General features: G+C 37.4%; 1 protein-coding gene across 6 annotated transcripts in view; it reads right to left on the minus strand.

Annotated features, from left to right (window-relative positions):
• LOC127414530 (protein kinase C zeta type-like) overlaps positions 1–21,131 on the minus strand; it is a 190,045-nt gene that overhangs the window by 44,085 nt on the left and 124,829 nt on the right. For 5 of the 6 annotated variants that reach the window (XM_051652616.1, XM_051652622.1, XM_051652621.1 and 2 more), the window contains 6 exons: positions 14,268–14,399; positions 13,400–13,496; positions 12,538–12,596; positions 11,587–11,775; positions 4,579–4,676; positions 4,012–4,098 (listed from right to left, as the gene is read on the minus strand). In XM_051652616.1, coding sequence (XP_051508576.1) covers positions 4,012–4,098; positions 4,579–4,676; positions 11,587–11,775; positions 12,538–12,596; positions 13,400–13,496; positions 14,268–14,399 — 662 coding nt within the window. The remainder of the gene's footprint in view (positions 1–4,011; positions 4,099–4,578; positions 4,677–11,586; positions 11,776–12,537; positions 12,597–13,399; positions 13,497–14,267; positions 14,400–21,131) is intronic. The other variant, XM_051652617.1, reaches the window with a different exon arrangement.

The following is a 21,131-nucleotide window of genomic DNA, read 5'->3' on the forward strand; positions in this document are numbered from 1 at the left end:
AAAACACATCTGGGTTTCCATCAAAATGTTTAGCATTTTTTATGCGCATTTCTAAAAATTAGGCTAAATACGAATCGTTGCACGGTTCCATCCACTACTACGTCATGTGCATTGTCTTCAGGGAGCCTTGTCATGATGGAGCACCTGAATGATCTCTTTACTTGGGGCAATTGTACAGTAATTAAATGCTGCCAGAATAGGCCGCAGAAAAGTGTAATATCTGATATATTGAGGGCTGAAATGGATGCGATGCCCATTCGCCGCCAGCCTCCGCATACATGAGGCGGATAGTGAGGACCCACTTTAAAGACCAGCTAGGGTTTAGACACTTTCGAATGTCAAGGGCTTTGTTCATAGAATTGTGTGCCAACTTCCAAACTCTCCTTTTGTTGGGCCAGTCACATCAAGCTATCGTACACTCATAACATGTGCATGAATGGTTAAAACACATCATCATTTTGCGAATAAACTGTTTCCATCACCTTAATCCGTATTTGAACTTATGCGAAACTCTAGAAAATCCACCTCCTCCTAGCGCATTATATTTTATGCAAATTTTGAGAGTTTATTCACATATCAAGCATTTCCATTCAGGATTTCTTATGCACAATTTCAAAATGCACATAAAAATTGTTGGATGGAAACCCACTCTGAGAAAACATTTTTTTTTCTTTACGAGTGTAAAGATGATCCAAAAACACTTTAAACTGCAGTACAGACAATTGAAGAGACTGTACGTCTATCCCTCATAGCCTCGTTGTCATTCCCGTAAAAAAATCAAAGATGGCGCTAGCATGAATAAGGTCCATAGTGAGTGCTGTGCAGCCTGTGCTCGTGAGAGCAGTAGCGGGTGGCGGTGCAGGCTGTGCAGCAGTCAGATCCATTTGGAAAGACAGTGTTACCTTAGGAGGTCTTGATTCCATTTAATTTTTTTCTCTCCACAAATTCAAACCAAACTGAACTAGCAACAATGTAGCTTAACTTGTAACTTGCAAAAGAGTATACGGTGAAATCACACAAAACTTTCAGAGCGGTTTGGCTCAATTTCACCTGTTTACGAACTTAGATGCAAAAAAAATCCTTGGAATGTTCCATTATAGCCTGATCTGAGGGGGAAGGGGGTTGCTTGCATTGATGGTGCTGAAAATAATTGCAATATAACTCATATCGGATGTGTTACAGTGATATTTAAAATTTCAGCACATGTTATTTAGCATTAATGATAATAACAAAGAATATTATTTGTATTTTTAGGGGGCCCTACGCTGATGCCTACCTTTGCCTAGTGCTAAGTCTGCCCCTGCATCTGTATGATAATCAGATAAACTGACTCGTAACGTGTGCAGGGGCTCACGACCTCCCGAGAGTCAGAACTCGCACCGTGTACACCTGGCTTAAGGAGCCATTGCTTGGATCGACCTGTAATTTTGCATTGGCCGCCACTGACCAATCAACTTTCAGCAGCTTTAAGACAAGCTTAACAAAGGTCGATTGGAACAAAATGGGTTGGGCATATTTGACTCTTGGCCATAGAGGTCTGCGCATAATAAACATAAAAAAAAGGCCACCAGGAGGCGCTATCACATTTTACATGCATTTATATCGCTGAATATTATGAGGTGTGACACACAGACACACGTTAGACATATCATATGATAGATCTCCACTTTCTGAACAGCTCTGCCTCAAGGACCATTGGTGTCTATCAAATCGTTCGTTAAATATTTGAGATTATTTAAAAAACCTATTTTGCAAATTAGTCCTGTGATTTTTCACGACAGCAAAAAAAAAAAAAAAAATTGTACAGGAAGAATTTTTGGACAGCCTAGATCAATGATTATCAAAAAAAGTTACATTTTTTATTTGGCATGGCTATAACAGAGTAATTTAAACATATGGGTGTGGCCTAGATTACACAAAAGCCAATAACTCCTAAACGAAAAGTCCTATTTTCATTAAATTTAGTACGCATATGCAAGCATGCAAAATTTAGTGGAGATTGAACAATAGGTGACGCTATAACAATGTTTGTGCCATCACGTTTTACACGTGTATGAATGTTTGTGTATTCTGATATGTTTCACACAGACACACATTATTCATATTATATGATAGATCTCCACATTCTGAGTAACTTTGCCTCAAGAACCATAAATGTCAATCAAATTGTTCATTAAAAATTTGAGATAAAACAAAACAAAACAAAATAAAAAGTTTTTCACTCAACCTCGACAAAACCAGTGTAGTACAAATCTCTGAACTTCATAAATAAAACCAATAATTATTTAAAAAAAATATATAGAGAGAACTTTTTTATTTAGAATGGCTATAATAGGGTAATTTAAACATATGGCTGTGGCTTAGTTTAACCAAAAGCAACCAAAAGATTCCTAAACAAAAGCTCAGATTGAAATCATATTTAGTACACCAATGAAACATGATTCCAAAGAAGCAAGTAAAATTGAATGTCGATCGGTAAACAAGAGATTTAGTGTATTTTTAACGTGTCTGACTGTTAAAGTGCCACCTATTGTCCTGAGAGTGCTGAAAACTATTGCTTTATCTCTATATATCTGCTTACGGGCTATCAGAATAATTCTTAAAAACTTGTAGCACATGCACACTTAAAGGCCCTATGCCGCTTGAACCCCGTATATTGCTGCTTGCAGCTATATTTTCATTTTTATATATATATATATATATATATATATATATATATTTATTTTGGAAAACGTAGATAAACATCTAGATAAAAAAGTTTTTCAGAATTTTCCAAGTGGGAGCTGCACTTCCTTCTGTCTCAATGGGAACATTTGACTGTCTAAAGTTAGAGTTAAAAAAGATAAAAAGAAAGAAGGTGTTCAAAGTAGGAAAAATGAGTGGTGACATTTTTGATCAGGTTTCAAGACTGGCACTCTGCTGCGTTCGCTTCATGTTGGCGCGCAGCAAGGGCTCGTGGGACCTTTAGGAGAAACTCATGCATATTTAGGCTCATTAGCCACAATTAGCATGTTGATTTGCATATGCGTGGTGTGCAGGGTGCATACTGATAGGGCCAGATGGGGGTACGCTTGACTCACCTAATTAGCCAATGTTTGATCTCAGTTTATCAGACGTGTGAAAGGGGGCATTACACCAGCATTTTGATCAGTCACTGTAACAGGATTCACTGGGGAGTCCTCATCTAACAGACCATCCTGACTCATATAGAGTAATATAGACTAACAGCAGTGTATGATAGCTGCATTCAAAACAAGGGCGTAGGTTGGTTTTAAAATCATTTTAAAATCCAAAGAACTATACAGACGCACCATGTTTTTGACTACAGAGTGATAATGTCTTTTACAGTTCATCAGTTGCTCATGTTTAGAAAGGTTACATAAAACGTATTCTTGTAGAGCTGTTTTATAAAATGTTATATCTGAATGTGTAAATACAATTTGATGTTATAAAATAATTTTAAGTGTAATAGTCAACATATCAGGGTTGCCGCCAGTTTCAGAAATTACATTACATTTTACATTAAGGGGCAATACTTGCCCCCCTGATTTGATTTTCAGGGGTATTTTTTCCCATTTATGAAAGCATATTTCTTTCTAACCATTCAAAACAAACTAATTTAGTCTGTTTATGTCATATACGTCTATTTAATCAATTCAGCTTTACAAATTTTCACGACTGAGAATGTATTACCTCTTATCTGAAGAATAAAATCAACTTAAACTCATATTTTATGCCATAATATGTATAACTAGGACTATAATAGAATATTAAGAACTATATCAGTTGTTACAAACAAAAAACAGAAGAATTCATTACGAGGGCATTTTTGATGCCAGACAAGATGGTTTGAGTATTTGTGTAACTGCTGATCTCCTGGGATTTTCAAGCACAACAGTCTCTAGAGTTTACTCAGACTGGTGCCAAAAACAAAAAAACATCCAGTGAGCGGCAGTTCTGCAGATGAAAACGCCTTGTTGATGAAAGAGGTACATCTGGCATGTCACGTACCTGGCATGTTCCTCTGGAAGCTTTCGCTGCCTCTGCATATGGAACATGAGATCTCCTCCATTCACATACTCAATCACAAGAAACAGCCTGAACGGAGAGCAAAAAACATTCCTGAAGCACACTGTCTTTCAGATAACTTTTGGATGTGTTTTGTTTTGAGAAACTAGTGTGTAGGTATTACACGCTTTAGCTTTAATTAAATACAAGGTGATTGTTTTCTTATAGGCAAAGATGTCACTTACTTTATGGATTATTTAAGCAATAGTTCATCCAAAAATCATCTTTTACTCATGATTTCATTCCAAAGCAATATGACTTTCTTTCGTGGAAAACAAAAGGAGATGTCACCATTGACTTTCACTGTATGAAAAAAAAAGATGCAATTAAAAGTGAATGATGACTGAGACTAACATTCTGCCTAACATCTCCTTTTGTGTTACACTGAAGAAAGGAAGTCATACACGTTTGGAACAACATGGTGAGGAAATGATGGAAGAATTTTCATTTTTGGATGAACTATCCTTTAAAGCTGTGTAGTTTACTAAATGAAATATTTTCTCTTCTCACCGGCTCTCTGTCTGAAAACAGGAGTGAAGTCCCACTAAGAACGGATTGGTTGATGCTTGTTCAAACACATGTTTCTCTGTCTGGACCCAGTCAATGTCCTACAGCAGAAAGAGAGAGAGAGAGAGAGAGAGAGAGAGACAGAGGTTTGACTACTCATGAAAAATGAAGTGCAAAGGAAAATGACAACAAGCTGTTTAACTGTTTTCTAAGAACTAGAAAAGAGGACATGATGTTTCACTGTCTCTACTGGGGGGACTAATGCAGGACAAAATAAAACAAGCCTCAAAGATGAGAAAAACCTGATTTTGGATCGTTTAACAGCGGAAAACACTTTGTACTATGCATGCTGTCAGGGCGTCAAATCTCTGAATTAAAAAATGTTTTAAATAAGAAAAGCACCTTTCTCTTCCTCTTTTAAAGATATGTACAATGCAGAAAGGAAAGACAACAGAGAAAAGAGAAACAGACATGTAAATAAACCGCAAGATCACATTTCACAAGGCAATTATGGGCCCAGTCAAACATTTGGACACACCTCCTCAGTCTTATTTTTTACTATTTTCCACATTTGAGAAAAATAGTAAAGTCAGCAAAATTATGAAATAACACTAATGGAAGACCAAAAAGCATATATTTTAGCTTCTTCAAAGTAGCCACCATTTGCCCACACCCGTTCTCTCAACCAACTTCATTATGTAGCCACCTGAGATGCTTTTTAAACAGTATTGAAAGAAAAATCCACGTGTGCTTGGCACTTGTTGGCTAGTTTTCCATCACTACCCACTTAATTAAAAAAAATGTAACTAATGTTTTTGTTGTGAAATTCAAATTTACACTACAAAGCTAGTTTAAAGCTTTTAAGCCAAAGCCTATAAATCAGTAAGGTTTAAAAGATTATTATGAGAAATATAAATTCACTCAGGTGTGTCCGAACGTTTGACTGGTAGTGTATACAGTCTACAGTGTATAATTCAAATGTACAGCTGACACTCATTTTCATCTGTAATTCTAAATAAAACTTTCCGGATGGGATGTTACAAAACACCTTTATTGACAATTTCTCAGTGTGTGATAACACTGGCTGAGTGATGTGTTGATAAAGTCAAGTGTGTCTGCAATGTCAGTTGCTGTCAGCACTTGAACATTAAGCAACACTTACAATCAGCTCAAATAACTCCACAGAATATTGTTACCCAACAACTAAAGCTGAAAAATGACAAAGAACTTAAGCTCAAAGACTAGGGATAACATTTTCAAACAGTTGTTTCGCAAACTATAGTTAAAAATGCACACAAACAAGATTTGCAGTGAATAGATTGTTCGTCACACAAAGCTATTGTATGGCTTCAGAATATTGCGCACAAGTCTTATGGACTACTTTAACCCTGACATTTGGGTGTACTACTGAAAATATGTAAGTTGTGAATCTATTTAGACTCAATAAGTGCCTGTGCCATGTGTAGCTTATGTCTCAGAAAACTGTAGTGTGAAAGTAATGAATCCTGTTCTAGATTTGTCCTGATTTGTTGCATCATCTCTTTGATATTTGACAAATATATCAAAATATATTTTATTCTATTATTTTCTAATTGTCTTGTGAATATTTTGAAAATTTTACACTATCTTGACATTTTGTAGATCCATTTGTGATAGATATACGTGCTTGGTGAAATTCATGCATTTAAGAGTAAATGGTGTTTTTCCTGTCCATTTTTGTAGCCCTGTCACTATGAACTGTTGTGGTAAGGAAAAGATCTTTGTAAAGATTCTTCCAAAATTCTCATTTTGTGTTCAACAGAAATAAAATGACAGCATATAGTTGGAGAAAATTTGCATTTTTGGGTAAACTAACCTTAAATTAGTGTAAATGGTTACTGCAGAACATAAATAAAGAGATACAGTACAGTAAAGCACAAAAGAATTAGACAAAGAACAAGTTCCTCGAAGCAAAGCCTGCTTTCCTGGAAATCATTACCCTCTCTGTTTGTGCCAATTCAGAGGTCAATTGCATCAGCGGACCTTTGCTCTGGGTGAACAAGGGGTTTGTGAACTTTATTCATGTGCATTAGCTGGCAGCCAATCGTGGCTTTATGCTTCTGTGTGAGCCAAGTTTGCATAAACACTACACCGATCAGCCACAACATTAAAACCACCTGCCTAATATTGCGTAGGTCCTCCTCATGCCGCCAAAACAGCGCCAACCCGCATCTCAGAATAGCATTCTGAGATTATATTGTTCTCACCACAATTGTACAGAGTGGTTATCTGAGTTACCATAGACTTTGTCAATTCGAACGAGTCTGTCCATTCTCTGTTGACCTATCTCATCAACAAGGCATTTCCATCCACAGAACTGCCCCTCACTGGATGTTTTTTTTTGTTGTTGAATAAATTCTACAGACTGTTGTGTGTGAAAATACCAGGAGATCAACATTTACAGAAATACTCAAACCAGCCCGTCTGGCACCAACAATCATCCATGCGATTATCTAATCAGCCAATCGTGTGGTAGCAGTGCAGTGCATAAAATAATGCAGATACAGGTCAGGAGCTTCAGTTCATGTTCACATCAACCATCAGAATGGGGAAAAAATGTGATCTCAGTGATTTGGACCATGGCATGATTGTTGGTGTGGATGGAAACGCCTTGTTGATGAGAGAGGTCAACAGAGAATGGCCAGACTGGTTCAAACTGACAAAGTCTACGGTAACTCAGATAACCACTCTGTACAATTGTGGTGAGAGTTGGCGCTGTTTTGGCGGCACGAGGGGGACCTACACAATATTAGGCAGGTGGTTTTAATGTTGTGGCTGATAGGTGTAAAGCTTTGACTGTACAGAGTATACACTGTGTTGAATAGCTGTACAGTTCTGTTTGTCTTTCTGTTTGACCCGTTTACACAGATCAAGTTACATTTCAGAGAGAAAGAAAGAGATAAAAAAGAAATTAGGAATGGCTAAAGTTATATCCTGGATTCTCTTTGATTTCAAAATCAAACAATAATAGAATAATATGTCTCCTAATGTTGTATTAGTACTTCCAGTATAAACTCACAATCTACACTTATACAATCAAAGCTTATTTTAGGAGAACTCGGCACTGGGAGCTATCAAGCCTCAAATATGAAAAAGCTACTTTTGAGAAAAGCTCTAGCACTGTATGTTTGCAGATGATTGGTTTGATATTTTGCGATCTATACAAGAAAATTCATACCTTTTAAGAGATCCTAAAGTGTCCAAATAGGTTTTGAGGCCACAGTATTTCTATAAACTCATAGTAAGTTTGAATTTACAGGGTATTAGGGCTTCTAATATAAACTCACAATCTACACTTATTACAATCAAAGCTCATTTTAGGAGAACTCTGCATTGGGAGCTATGAAGCCTCAAATATGTGGAAAACTCTTATGGTCCCCACTGTGGTGGTCTTGGCAGCTTCCCTCCAGGGGAATTACAGAGAATGAAGAATTTCATCTTGTGTTTTTAGGAAGCAGAGAAGCAGGCTGCGAGGCAGCTGGGGTTAGGAGTTTATCTTCGGCTGAATTTCACAAGACAGAAAGATGTGCCTTCGAACGTGTTTAATGATATAGGCATAGAATAAAGATACAAAAGATGCAAAAGAAAATCAGCTGGTATCAACAATCAGTAGATGGTTTAGTGTAGTGGCTATAGATCTGGGCTGGAAACTGAAAGGCTGTAGGTTCAAACCAAGGGAATTGTCCCAAAAAGAAGTGCACTGTAAGTTCTTTGGGCAAAATTATTAACTGAACTACTAATTAGTAATTCATTGGCCAAACGCTACTTTAATTTAATGTTAAAACTGAATGGCTACTGTAAATGATCGGCCTGGCACCTTACTTAAATATATGAAAAACAGCATTATTTGTAGTCTAAAATTTGAGTCAGTCACTTATAAACAGTACCATAGTATTACTATTGTTTTTTGGAAATGTTACCATGGTAATACCATTTTATTATTTGAACCTCGCAATAACATGTGGTATATGAATATGATATTCCACGGCATTACAATCTGATACCATCACTATACCCTGGGACTAATACAGTAAAGGTAAATATAAACTCAATTGAACCAATCTAGGACACTGATTTACGAGGTCCATCTGACAGTTTTGGCACTGGATATATTTTCATAAATAGATCTGACATGTGGTTTGAATGTGAAATGTATTTCAGAAGAACACATTGATAAATAAGCATACATGAATTATTAGCTTCATTTGGCTCTTAAACTTTATGGGGAAATAATAAAAATGAGGAAACTTTTAAATCACAGGAAATAGCCACTAAAGGTTCACTATACAGTTAGAAGGTATCCTTAATCTTAAACTATAAATGAGCTTGTGAAATCCCCTAAATACGTATTTCAAGCTAGTAGTGATGGAAGGAGGAGTTAGCAAACGATTCACAATTAGCACAATCTTACAGCACCCTCTACTGGTCATATTTAAAATTAAAGTTCAAAATACAGAGAACATTTAAATGGGTCATGGTTAGCTTCGGTTAGCCCTAGCTGGTAGATGCTGAAACATCATTATGTGGAATAAATGTTTCTCCATTGACAGCTGTTCAAAAGTAGCCATGTATTCTGATGAAATAATATTTTTGCAGCAACATATAAATTAAACTATTTCATTATAATGTAGTAGATGTTTTATCAGTGTGAAATTTACAAATTTTTCCCTGTTTGCTGCTTTTGACATCACAGCTTAGGATAACTGCTACTGAAGTGCTTGGGACTATGTACATTTTTGGGGTCCCATCAGCCAATCAAACTTTTTAGGATGTAATTTACTTGCACTTCCAGAGTATTTAGTCACATGGCATAAGACATAGGTAAATGGCTTTAAAAAATGTTAGCGGAACTGAATGCCAATGAGTGAGCCCTCTAGTGTTGCATTAAAATGTATTTTCTCTCATCTTTCAAGTTGACAAAAGAACAAAATGCAACACTGTATTGTGAATAAAGCTAAACAGAAGTGTTCTAAATGTTTTATTTCTTTACCAGGACTTAGTAAATGTTAATGTTTAACCTACAAAGCATAACCATGAAATTAAAGCAGCCCGTGCTTAAAAGGACACTTCACGCAAAAATTAAATTGTCATAATTTTCTCACCCTTTTGTTCTTCCAAAGCCCTACAACTTTCTTCTGTGGAACACAAGATAAGATGTTAAAGGAATAGTTCACCCAAAAATGAAAATTCTCTCATTTACCTTCAAGCCATTCCAGATTTGTATGACTTTTTTATATTTGTATATCTCAGCTCTGTAGGTCCTCACAATGTAAGTGAATGCGTACTAAAATTGTGAAGCTCCAAAATGCACTTAAAGGCAGCATAAAAGTAATCCATAAGACTCCAGTGGTTCAATCTATATCTTCAGAAGTGAAAAGATAAGTGTGGGTGAGAAACAGATCAATATTTAAGTCTATTTTTTACTATAAATTCTCCTACCTGCCCAGATCGCCAAAAACAAAAGAAGAAGAATGTTAAAGTGAAAGTAAAATTGGAGATTGATAGTAAAAAAACAACTTAAATATTGATATCGCTTCTGAAGACATAGATTTAACCACTGGAGTCATATGGATTACTTTTATGCTGCCTTTATGTGCTTTTTGGACCTTCAAAGTTCTGGCCACCATTCAGTTGCATTGTCTGCACCTAAAAATTGTTGTTTTTGTGACTAGGAGGAGGGCTGGGCAGGGCCGCGAGTGCGCACTGCCGGCCCCCAATTGGGCTAATCAGCTGAGGATAGGGATAAGGCCGAGCTGGATGTGGCAGTTCGGGAGAGAGGGAGAGCCACACGCATCTGCCGTGTGTGTTTATGTTTGTGTCTTTTAAGTTTTCATTAAACATTATTTTGACTGTTCAGCCGGTTCCTGCCTCCTCCTTGCCTATTTTACCCGTTACATTGGTGCCGAAACCTGGGAAGGAGGAGGGATGCGCTGTCGTGGAGTCCTCGCCACTGCCGTCCACCCAAAGAAGCAGCCGCGGCCATCCACCGGGGGATGGAGGAGTCGCTGCCGGCCGCCTGGACGCGGAGGAATGGCCACCATCTGTGAGGGGAGGAGGGACTCGCTGCCGGCTGCCTGGAGCCACTGCCAAGGGCGGAGGGGCTCGCTACCGGCCGCCAGAACGCGGAAGGACGTTCCATCCGCCATGGGTCGGAGGACTCGCTGCTGTCCGCCCAGGGAGGAGCGGCTGTCATCCGCCAGAGGGTGGAGGAGTGGTCGAGGACCAGGCGAAGGCATGTCTGGGAACCGGCGAGCAATTTTTTTCTCTCTCTCTCCTCTCTCGCTGTCGCTCCGCCTTGCCCTTTCCCTCTCCTCTTTTTCCTCCCCTTGTCTCCTTCCCAGGTCTCGAAAGGTGGGGAAAGCCTGCCAGCAGGCGTGGCTGAAAGGACAACACCCCCCCCCTCAGAAAGGGTTCCCCGGCCTGAATCAAAGGAGGGAGGAGTGTGATGAGGAGGAGGGTGGGGCTGAGCCGTGAGTGCCCATGGCCGGCCCCCAATCGGGCTAATCAGCCGAAGAGAGGGATAAGGCCGAGCCGGATGCGGCAGTTCGGGAGAGAGCCACACGCAGCTGCCATGTGTTTTTATGTTTGTTTCTTTTAAGTTTTTATTAAACATTATATTGTCTTGCTCATATTAACCGTTTTACAGTTTTGCGTTCAGCAAAAGAAAGAAAGTCATATACATCTGGATGGGATTAGGGTGAGTAAATGAGAGAATTTTCATTTTTGGGTGAACTATCCCTTTAAGCGGAATGTAGCCTCAATCACTATTCACTTCATTGCATTATCTTTGTTTCCATAAAATAAAAGTAAATGGTGTCTGAGGCTAACATTCTGCCTGACATCTCCTTTTGTGTTCCATGAAAGAAAGTAAGCCATAGGAGTATAGAATTATGAGAAAATAATAACAAAAATTAAGGGGGGGGGGAGGAGACTATCCCTTTAAGCATCATCTCCATGGCAACAGTCTGTTACCTCATCATCATGCACCAGTTCTTTCTTCACCACCTTCATGGCATAAATCTGTTCGTTCTTCTTGAGTCGAACCAGCAGCACCTTAGCATAACTGCCCCTCCCGATGACCCGGATCAGGTCAAAGTCACCCAGCCCGAGACCCTGAGAGATCTGAATCCCCTCGATACCATCCACCACTGCCTTCAGATCCTACACACACACACACACACACACACACACACACACACACACACACACACACACACACACATGTTGGTGTGGCTATCCTTATGAGGAATCTCCATAGACATAATCATTTTTATACTGTGCGAACTATAGATTCTATCCCCTAACTCTAACCCTAAACCTCACAAAAAACTTTCTACATTTTTACAGTTTCAAAAAAACATTGTTTATTATGTTTAAGCGATTTGAATTATGGGAACACTAGAAATGTCCTCATAAACCACATTTATAGCATAATACCCTTGTAATTACCAGTTTGTAACCTAACAAAAATGTCCTCATATACCACCCAAACCCGCCCACACACACACAAAATTCACATTCTTCAAATCAGTGTCTTCAGAATCAGATGGCATTCTACATAATCTATTTCAAGCCCTGTAAAGAGATTCAATTTTATAATTTTTTTATTTGAAATCTATTCAAATTTATTTCAAATGATTCAATTTTTACCAAGAAATAAGCATCGTAGTCATTAAATATTCACTTGGTTACATTATAAAGCTTACTTGAAAATGTTTTCGATAATTAGACATTATGTTACGGTGCCTTGGAAGCCTGTATGAAATCATTCTCCATACAAGGTACCTTTATATAAAAACAATGCATGTTTCTTATTGGCAGAATATAAACAGACAATTACTTGAGTTTTGGACACAGCCTTTGTGAGTTTGGGATGCATTTGTCATGATGTGAGTTTCTCATAAAGGATGACCTGATTCTTACCTCTGCGTCATCTTCAGCTTTTTCCACTTTCCGGTTGTGTGCTAAGAAAGGGACTGGAACTGAGAGAGAGAGAGAGTGAGAGAGAGAGAGGGAGTGAAAGCAGGTGGGTATAATAAGCAAGTCCTCTAGAAATAACTGTTTTGTTCTTCAAAATGTTTACTAACTCAATGTTTTTACCTCTGACCCCTAACAATACTGTTCTTATATTTCTTGGTTGATTTTGCCATATTGAAAATAGTCAATATTAAAATTATCAAAATATTTGTAAGGCATTTGAGTGAATTGGTTTATTCAGACGGTCCAATGCACCTGTTCAAAACATTAATTCAGCAATTCGTTTATCAAAAGTGTTCCCAAAAGTGCTTACATGCCATTTTGCTTTTTTCATATCTGTAGTAAAATACATTTTAGTTAAATACTGGTTATATACTGTCTTGATTGCTCAAATGTTTAGTTGTTTATTATATCAATATGTCACCCACCTCACACTTTTACCAAGCAAAGTAAAGCAAACAAAGTTCTCCTTTATATTAAAGTTATTTTCAAATCAGTTTGACCAAATCATTAAAAAGAACCAGTTGAAAAGAATGATTTCTTTTCACAATTTGGACGCCACTCACTGAGAGAAATGTAGAATTTGTAATGTTATGCATATCCCAGCAGGGGGAGCCAAAGATTGGTCTGCCTAACAGGGAGAAGCACTGTGTCTCTCTCAATTGGGTTCATGTGACATTACTCACACCTGACGTACTACAGTAGCCACCCACAGTCAGCAGTGCCCTCTGACAGATAGAGGAGAGAATGACCCCAATACTCACACAAAAACAGCATTTACACGCACACAGCAGAGATAAAGACCTACTTGCGTCTGTTTCCTCAGGGTCCTCAGGGGGGAGCTCCACTTCCTCTCCACTTTTATCATCATCTACCAACGGCTCCTGTGATGGCATGACTGGATCCTGTAGAAAGAGAAGCAGAGATAGATAGAGAGAGAGAGAGAGAGAGAGAATGGATATAGACAAAATGTATCAATAGTTTTGTTTATTTCCTCTCAGTCTCTTCTTCTGTGGTCCTCTGAATTCCAGTTATTCCATTAAATCAAAATGAACCCTATTTACTTTCTTACGTCCCATATGCACGATGCACACTATTCTAAAGAAAATAATAATTGTTTGTATAATCTTCCACCAATGAAATACATTTCTTTGCCTCTAAATTGACTTTATAATATCATAGCCTACTTTTCACAAACCAAACAGATCTCAATGGTTCAAATCAAGTCCTGTCCTACATTATTTCCCACAGAATTCAATCAGTTTCACTCAGAAATATGTTTAATGTTGTCTTTAAAGGAATATTCTGGGTCCAGTTACTTTTTTTAAAGGATGGACGAGCCAAAATCATTTTCTGTGGTAATCAACATTATTCCACAAATGCTGTCGATTGAGTTTAACTTGTATCGAACCCGGAATATTCCTTTAAATTCTTGAAACCTATACTGCATCAAAAGCTGTTGATTATTTTACAAAGTAAAGTTTCAAACTTTCATAATCACAAAATATGACAAAAACACGCTAAAAGATAAAATATAAAGGCTGAGGATTTACTTCGAGTTTGAACGAAATTACAAATACCAGAGAGATGGTTTATGCTTTTATATATTTCAAGTACATTTTTCAGTTCTTAAAGTCTGATGGTGACAAATAAAGACTAAAAACTAAAAGACTCACCATATGCCTTTGACAGGTCAGTGGGACGAGCTTGTGACAGCGTTTATGGACCAGTAGCTTGCAGTTGATACACTTGTAGCCCTGACGCCCCAGTCCCCATATCCTCTCACTGCAGTGGCCACAGTACGCTTTCTGAGAGAGAAAGAGAGACAGACATGACTATTGGAGTCAAACTATCAATTATCTATGGCCAATTTAGTAATTCAAAACACTGTAATGGATAAGTAAATCTTTAATTTTTACAACAAACAAAAACAAAGGCCAAGTCCACACTATAATGCATTTGTGATTTACATTTTTTTTCACTTTCCTAATGTCATCGTTTTCCAAAAGTATGCTGTACTGGAGTGTGTTTTCGAAAGTCTTCGTCCACGTCCACGCTATTATGTTTTAATTTGAAAGCGCATCTTTTTCTCTTCGCTTTGGCCTTTCGTCCACACTGAGACGGGCGCTTCTGACAGCAAAAACTGAGATTTCGAAAATACTCTCCCAAGTGGATACATTTGAAAATGCTGTCTTTGCGTTGTAGTGTGGACAGGGGAAATGGAGATATCTGAAAACGATGACATATTTGTGGTCATGTGATGCAGTCAACCCAAAACAATCAAGATGGTGGCCCATGTTGTAATAGCGTTGTTGTGCATGCTACCCACTTTGATAGCATTGTTAAAGATAAATGTTAATTTGTACAACCTTCACATTGCAATTTTTCAAAAGGCGATGGGAAGTTTACTCGGAATTGCTGTCGAGAGACATAAGGACAATTGCGTTTCAGACTGTACATGGAACAGCGATTTTTTTTGCATGCGCAGAAAGAAGATTTAAGAGTTTTCATACGTTTCTGTGTGGACGATCAACTTTTGGAAAACGGAGCCATTTTAGCTGACGTAGTCGACTTAGCCTTTGTTTTCAGTGTAGGAAAACGCCTCTCCAGTGTGGATGAGAGACATATACAAATATGTATTAGTGTGGATGTGGCCAAATCACTGAATCATTTAATGAGCAGATAGAGCACATCAGTGTAGAACTGAATTACAAAAGTTAAAGTGTAAATGAAATAAATAAAAAAAACTGTAAATAAAATAAAAACAAAATACTGTACAGTACAGTACAAAGTTCAGTAAAAAAAAACTAAATCAATATTTGGTGTGACCACCCTATGCCTTTAAAACAGCACCAATTCTCCTTGGTACACTTGCAATGTGCTAGACTTGACCTTCCATTTTAGTGTGATGAATAAACCAGAACTAAATACAACTGTGATTTGTAACATCTCTCATTTCAACTCATTATTCGAGAAGACAGACAAAAGTCAAGACATTTTTACACAAATTTTGATTAAAAAGACAAAATACCTTTTTTATTTCCATGATGCTAACTGGACGGCACTAACAATGCGACGAGATCATGTTACAACAAAGTATCATACTACTGTTTGAAACATTCATTGTGGAATACAGTATACATTATATATTTAAATCATTATACAGAATTCAGTAAATAGTGAGCTAAGAATTAAATTCCAAACATAGCAATTACATACAGTATGCTAATGCAAAGCTGGCATCTTCTGTTTATGCGACATACCAACAGCCCACCAGGGGGCTCTCCATAGCAGTCATAGCAGGACTTCTTCAAGTAGCATTTTCTTATAACAAACATGCACTTACTCACTCCTCTTGTCAGAACAGCGACTCTGTCTGCTCTCCCAGATATCTCAGGGTCATCAGTTTAACAGTCTGTCAGCAAACCCTCAGAGAAGAAGTCTTTGGATATAGGACATATAGACCTGGACTTGCTCAAAGCTCTATTTTACAGCCCTGTGATCATGTCATGATCCATATGCAGCTGATTAATTTTTAGATAGCATTTACTTACTATATGAGGTGCAGAGATTTATATGTTATCTATGAAGCCCCCAGCCCTGATGAATGACCTACATTTTACTCCTGCTTTCCGTTAGGTGCTCAATTTATGTAACTTAGGTTAAACACTCAGAAATCAGGGCTTGAAAGTAGTACACAGTTTCTAAAGCTTGAAGCTGGCATCAAGAAATAAACATGTTCCTTATGTTGCCTTCAAGTGGGAATTATCATATTTACGAGATGAGCACACAATAATGTCAAAACAATGTCATAATAACATCGTTTAGTAGATGCGGGGTGTCAATTAGACAAATTATGGTGTAAGCCAACAGGTATTGGTCATACTTAAAGCTGAAATGTCATTTCTGTGCCACTAGCGTCACCAAACATAATTGCAAAAACCACTGATAAAGCATAAAGTAGACTGCACATCCTTTGCTCTTAATTATTTTTAACAAATGCTAAAAAGCATCCTGTTTTGTTGGGAAGTGAAAAAGAGAGAAGAAACATTAAAATTGCACAAAGTGGCTATTTAATTCACATTACTTCACAATGCACATTACATCATAATTACAATTTCAAAACTCATAAGTAGGATCTTCCTGAGAGGATTTGAAAGCAGCATTAGATCAACTATCAGAATAAAATGATCAAACAAGAATGGCATGAAACCACCTGAAGCTATAAGCAATTATTCTGCTCAGTTCTTCTTATAAAGGTGTTTAATCTTTCATATAAACAGTCATCTCTTTCGTTCTCTCTCTCTCTTTCTCCCTCCTGTATAAATCCCAGCACAGCTTCCACCCTGTGGATATTTCAATTAACTTTTCAACAAATCGAGCCAGTGCTGCTACGCAAACACAATGTCAGAGAAACAATTTGTTTCTGCACTCATTTAAAACACATTAACTCTTCACATATCAGACTTCCTTCTATTCAGGACAGTGGATTAAACTTTAAAACCAACCGATTGCCAACAGCACATAGCAAACATTTAACACAATTGAGAGATTGAGGCCTTGAGAGCCGAGTGCATGCTACATGTATCCCAGATACAACATGTACGTCATGTACGTATGCATCTGTTGGACAATTCCATGGAAAAGTCAACCACATCATGGAAAAATAAAAAGTTACCAAAGGAACAAAATGCCTTTTAAGTCCTATAGTGGTGTAATGGACAATGAAAAATGCCCTCCAGACCACTAGAAGGGGCTGCTTGCTTACACAATGCTGACTGAAGCACTGATTGCAGTCTATTTTTAAACACAGCCATTCCAGCTTTTGTAATCATGTATGACAATATTACGATTTCAATCTAAACTCAATCAGTCATGCAGCCCTAATGGATACCATACCAATCAGTCAAAGTTTGCTGGTTTCAATGCGTTTTGGATGGTTTTACCTCATCATGTATAGGTAAGTGCTGCTTTCTCAACTGTCACGTCAGCAATGCCGTTTTTTCCTCATTAATGTGATATTTAAAAATTAAATATGACATGTTCTTAGGAAAGCCAACCCTTCTACATTCTGTGGCTATCCTTATTTCTGGATTGTGCATTTGAATTCAAACAGTTTTACAAAGTGTGATGATAACAAATTATAAATGAATCATTGGTTCATAGCTGTGTTCATAGCTTGCTTAAAACCAATTTGCAGATGGTTTTAATTTGGTCAATAATTGGCCGATAAATATCAGTGCATTCCTAAATTCTAGACTTCACCCATAAAACTATGGGTAAAAATCCTTCTTCTAAGATCAAAACTGACCAAAAGGAAATCAAGGAAGTGAGTGAATTCAAATATCTAGGTGTCATTGTAGACTCTAAGCTTAAGTCTGATGCTCATATTAAGAAAATGTCTAAGACTATTAAGACAAATTTGAACTGTTTTCGTATAAGACCATGTATATCTCTTAAAGCAGCTCAAATGTTTATGCATACTATGATATTATCACATATGACCTATTGTGCGATAATTTGGGGTCAGGCTTCTCAATCAGTTGTTAAACCTGTAATGTCATTATACAAACAAACTTTAAAAGTAATGGATCAGAAACCAATGAAATGGCATCATTGTCAAATTGTTCAAAAATATGATTTGTTAAGTTTTCATTTATAAAACAGTATTTAAGTGTATATATGGCCATGCCCCTGATGTAATCTGTCAGTTGATACAAAAATACAATAGTGATGGGGTAAAGACCAAAGGGGCAGTAAGTGGGAATTGTAGAGTTCGGAGATGCAGAACTGCTGTGGGTCAATCATCCTTTTCAGAAAGGTTCACATCTATGGAACACTGTGCCTGTAGATTTAAAGTTGCAATCAGAACTCACAGTTTTTTCTACAAAGCTGAAACAATGGCTGAAATCTTTTCAGCGATGTGAACATTGAGTAACTTAGGCTTATTTAGGTTGGTTATGTTTACATTTTCTTTCTGTATGTAAGATAATTTACATTTTATGTTTTGTGACTTTGTATAAAGTTACATATGTACTTAGGTATGTCAATATGCCATTGTTTGATTGTTTAGGTACAACATATACACACATAGTTATCTGTATATACATATGTGTATTTGTATTTGTTTTGTTTATTGTGATGATTGTGTTTGTTTTTTATTTTTTTATTTTGATGTTTTTATTTTATGTAAATGCCTAACCAGGGTCGAGGGATGCAAGCTAGCTTCATGCTATATGCCCTATGTACATGGCATTGGTTGTCTGTGTGTAATAATGCCTAGTGTATTGTCCCTGTTAAATAAACAAACAAAATAAAAAAATTCAGCTGTACACATTTGAATCATTATTAAATCATTACAGCAGGAGGTGCCATACTGTGACTTGCGGGAAAGCAGAAGTTGAAAATGACCAGAGACAAGAGTTTAAAAGTAATGCAAAACTTTCAGTGCAGAAGGAGAGAATCGGTCTCTTTTTTGCAACTCATGATTTTTTTTTATAAGGAGCAGCGCAGAGCTCCAAGAGAGGATCAAATGATTATATCAGACTCTTTCACATGCGCACCCACCCACACACTCACATAAAACACACTATCCAATCCACCTCTCCCTTTTCTTTTGCCTGCCTCTGTATCTTACACTTCCTCTCTCTCTCTCTCTCTCTCTCGCTCTCGCTCTTGCTGCCTCCCTCTCTTTGTCTCTGTCTGTTTTAAATAGAGAGAATAAAACATGTAGCAGTCTAATTCAAAGCCATCAATGTATTTCAGCAGTTTTTTAAACACACACACTGCCATAAGTAGGACGCTGATGATAATTACAAGGACCAGAGGCTCTTCAAAGTGACATCATCTGTGAATCTCTATAGAATTGGAGTGCTCATCCATATCAGAAAGCTTTGCCTGCAGACCAACCAGCCCAAAAACTCCCACGTAGATTGCACACGCACTGTGATCGCACACACTAATCACATTCTTAGACTAAGACCTCTCAGATCTCAAAACAGCGGGATTGGAGTTCAACAACATGCTCAGAGGAGTTGAAATGAGTACTTTGCACTTTGAAATGAGGGCAAATATTGGTTTTGCATGAAAAGAGAGAGAGAGAGAAAGAGAGAGAGAGGCAGAGCTCAAAATGAAGATGGCCTGAAGGGCCTGATTGAGAGTTTCAGGCCAGAGCTGTGTTGTCACTATAATACGTTTGTTGATCAATATGTCACCAAGGTAACGTTTTCTAGCTGGCTAACACAGATTGAAACTGCGAGAAATGATCTGTGATAGTCAAACAGTGGAAGCATCAGTTAGAATGGGTTGAAGATGAAACACATTTTCCTTTTTAAATGTACAAGTATGATATTATATTATGAATGATTCAAACAGATTCCATTTTACACTGTACTCAGTGATATTGTTTTGATACGGCTTTTGGCTAGGAGCCCTTAAACAACTTGTAATGAATCAGTAATGTTTCGCTTCGTATCATTTTCCAGCAAAATTTTATGAATTTAAAGTTGCCACGGAGCTACAAAATAGTTATTTTCTGTAAAGCTGCTTTGAAAATATGTGTATTGTGAAAAGTGCCAAACATATAAAAAAAATGACTTGACATGATTATTTAAAAAAAAAATGTCACTGATCATCGGCTGTTTTTAACAATCGGCCGACGCCTGATAGTGCAGATAATTGCATTTATCATCCGATACCAATGTTTGGCCGATACACTGGTGCATCTCCAATGGAAAGCTCAAAGTGACAGTGACAAAAACAGACAAACAAAAATCATTTATTTTGCTCACTTAAATAAAACCATGTAATTGTTAAACCAGCCAAAAAAAAACAAAAAACAAACAAACAAACAAACAAACAAACAAAAAATTTAATGATGTAAAACAGATGTACTGTACAGGAGAAAGCTAGAGATGGCCAGACAAAGACACGGTGTTATTTTGTTATGTTCCCTCTCAGCTTGGCAAAGGCTCCACAACACCCTTAGAGAACCCCAGTGCTGGATTACACTCATCTTGAGTGAGTTTAAAGGAAGATTCACCTGAGATGAGATAATATAGCCAGAATGGATTTCTGACTGCTGGGTAAAATAGATTTCCATTTACAATGTATTCAGTGGTATTCATTTGATAGGGCTTTTGGCCAGGGGCCACACAAACACACATTTACCAAGCTATCTAAACGAGGACATGACTTCTATTGTTTTTATATAAAGCTAATTATAAATACTACAGACTAACCCAAACCCTAACTGTAGCAGTTTGGTTTCTCAAGTTTTTCTCACTTCTGGGGACAAATTTGTCCCCAAATTATAGCAAATTAAACACACACATACGCACAATAAAATGGAGGTAAAAGTTACAATATGTCCCTTTAAATAGGACATGCAAAGAGGAGGATCTCAGCTTTCTAATGACACCTAAATTGAGCTTCTATTCCACCAAGAGTCCAAGATATTCAATGAAACAATGGGAGTGGTGCGTGAACTGAAAATTAGACCGAATGTCTATGGACGAGCACATTTGTGTGGGCTAAAATGT

Source organism: Myxocyprinus asiaticus, chromosome 24, assembly GCF_019703515.2.
Source record: "Myxocyprinus asiaticus isolate MX2 ecotype Aquarium Trade chromosome 24, UBuf_Myxa_2, whole genome shotgun sequence".
NCBI lineage: Eukaryota > Metazoa > Chordata > Actinopteri > Cypriniformes > Catostomidae > Myxocyprinus > Myxocyprinus asiaticus.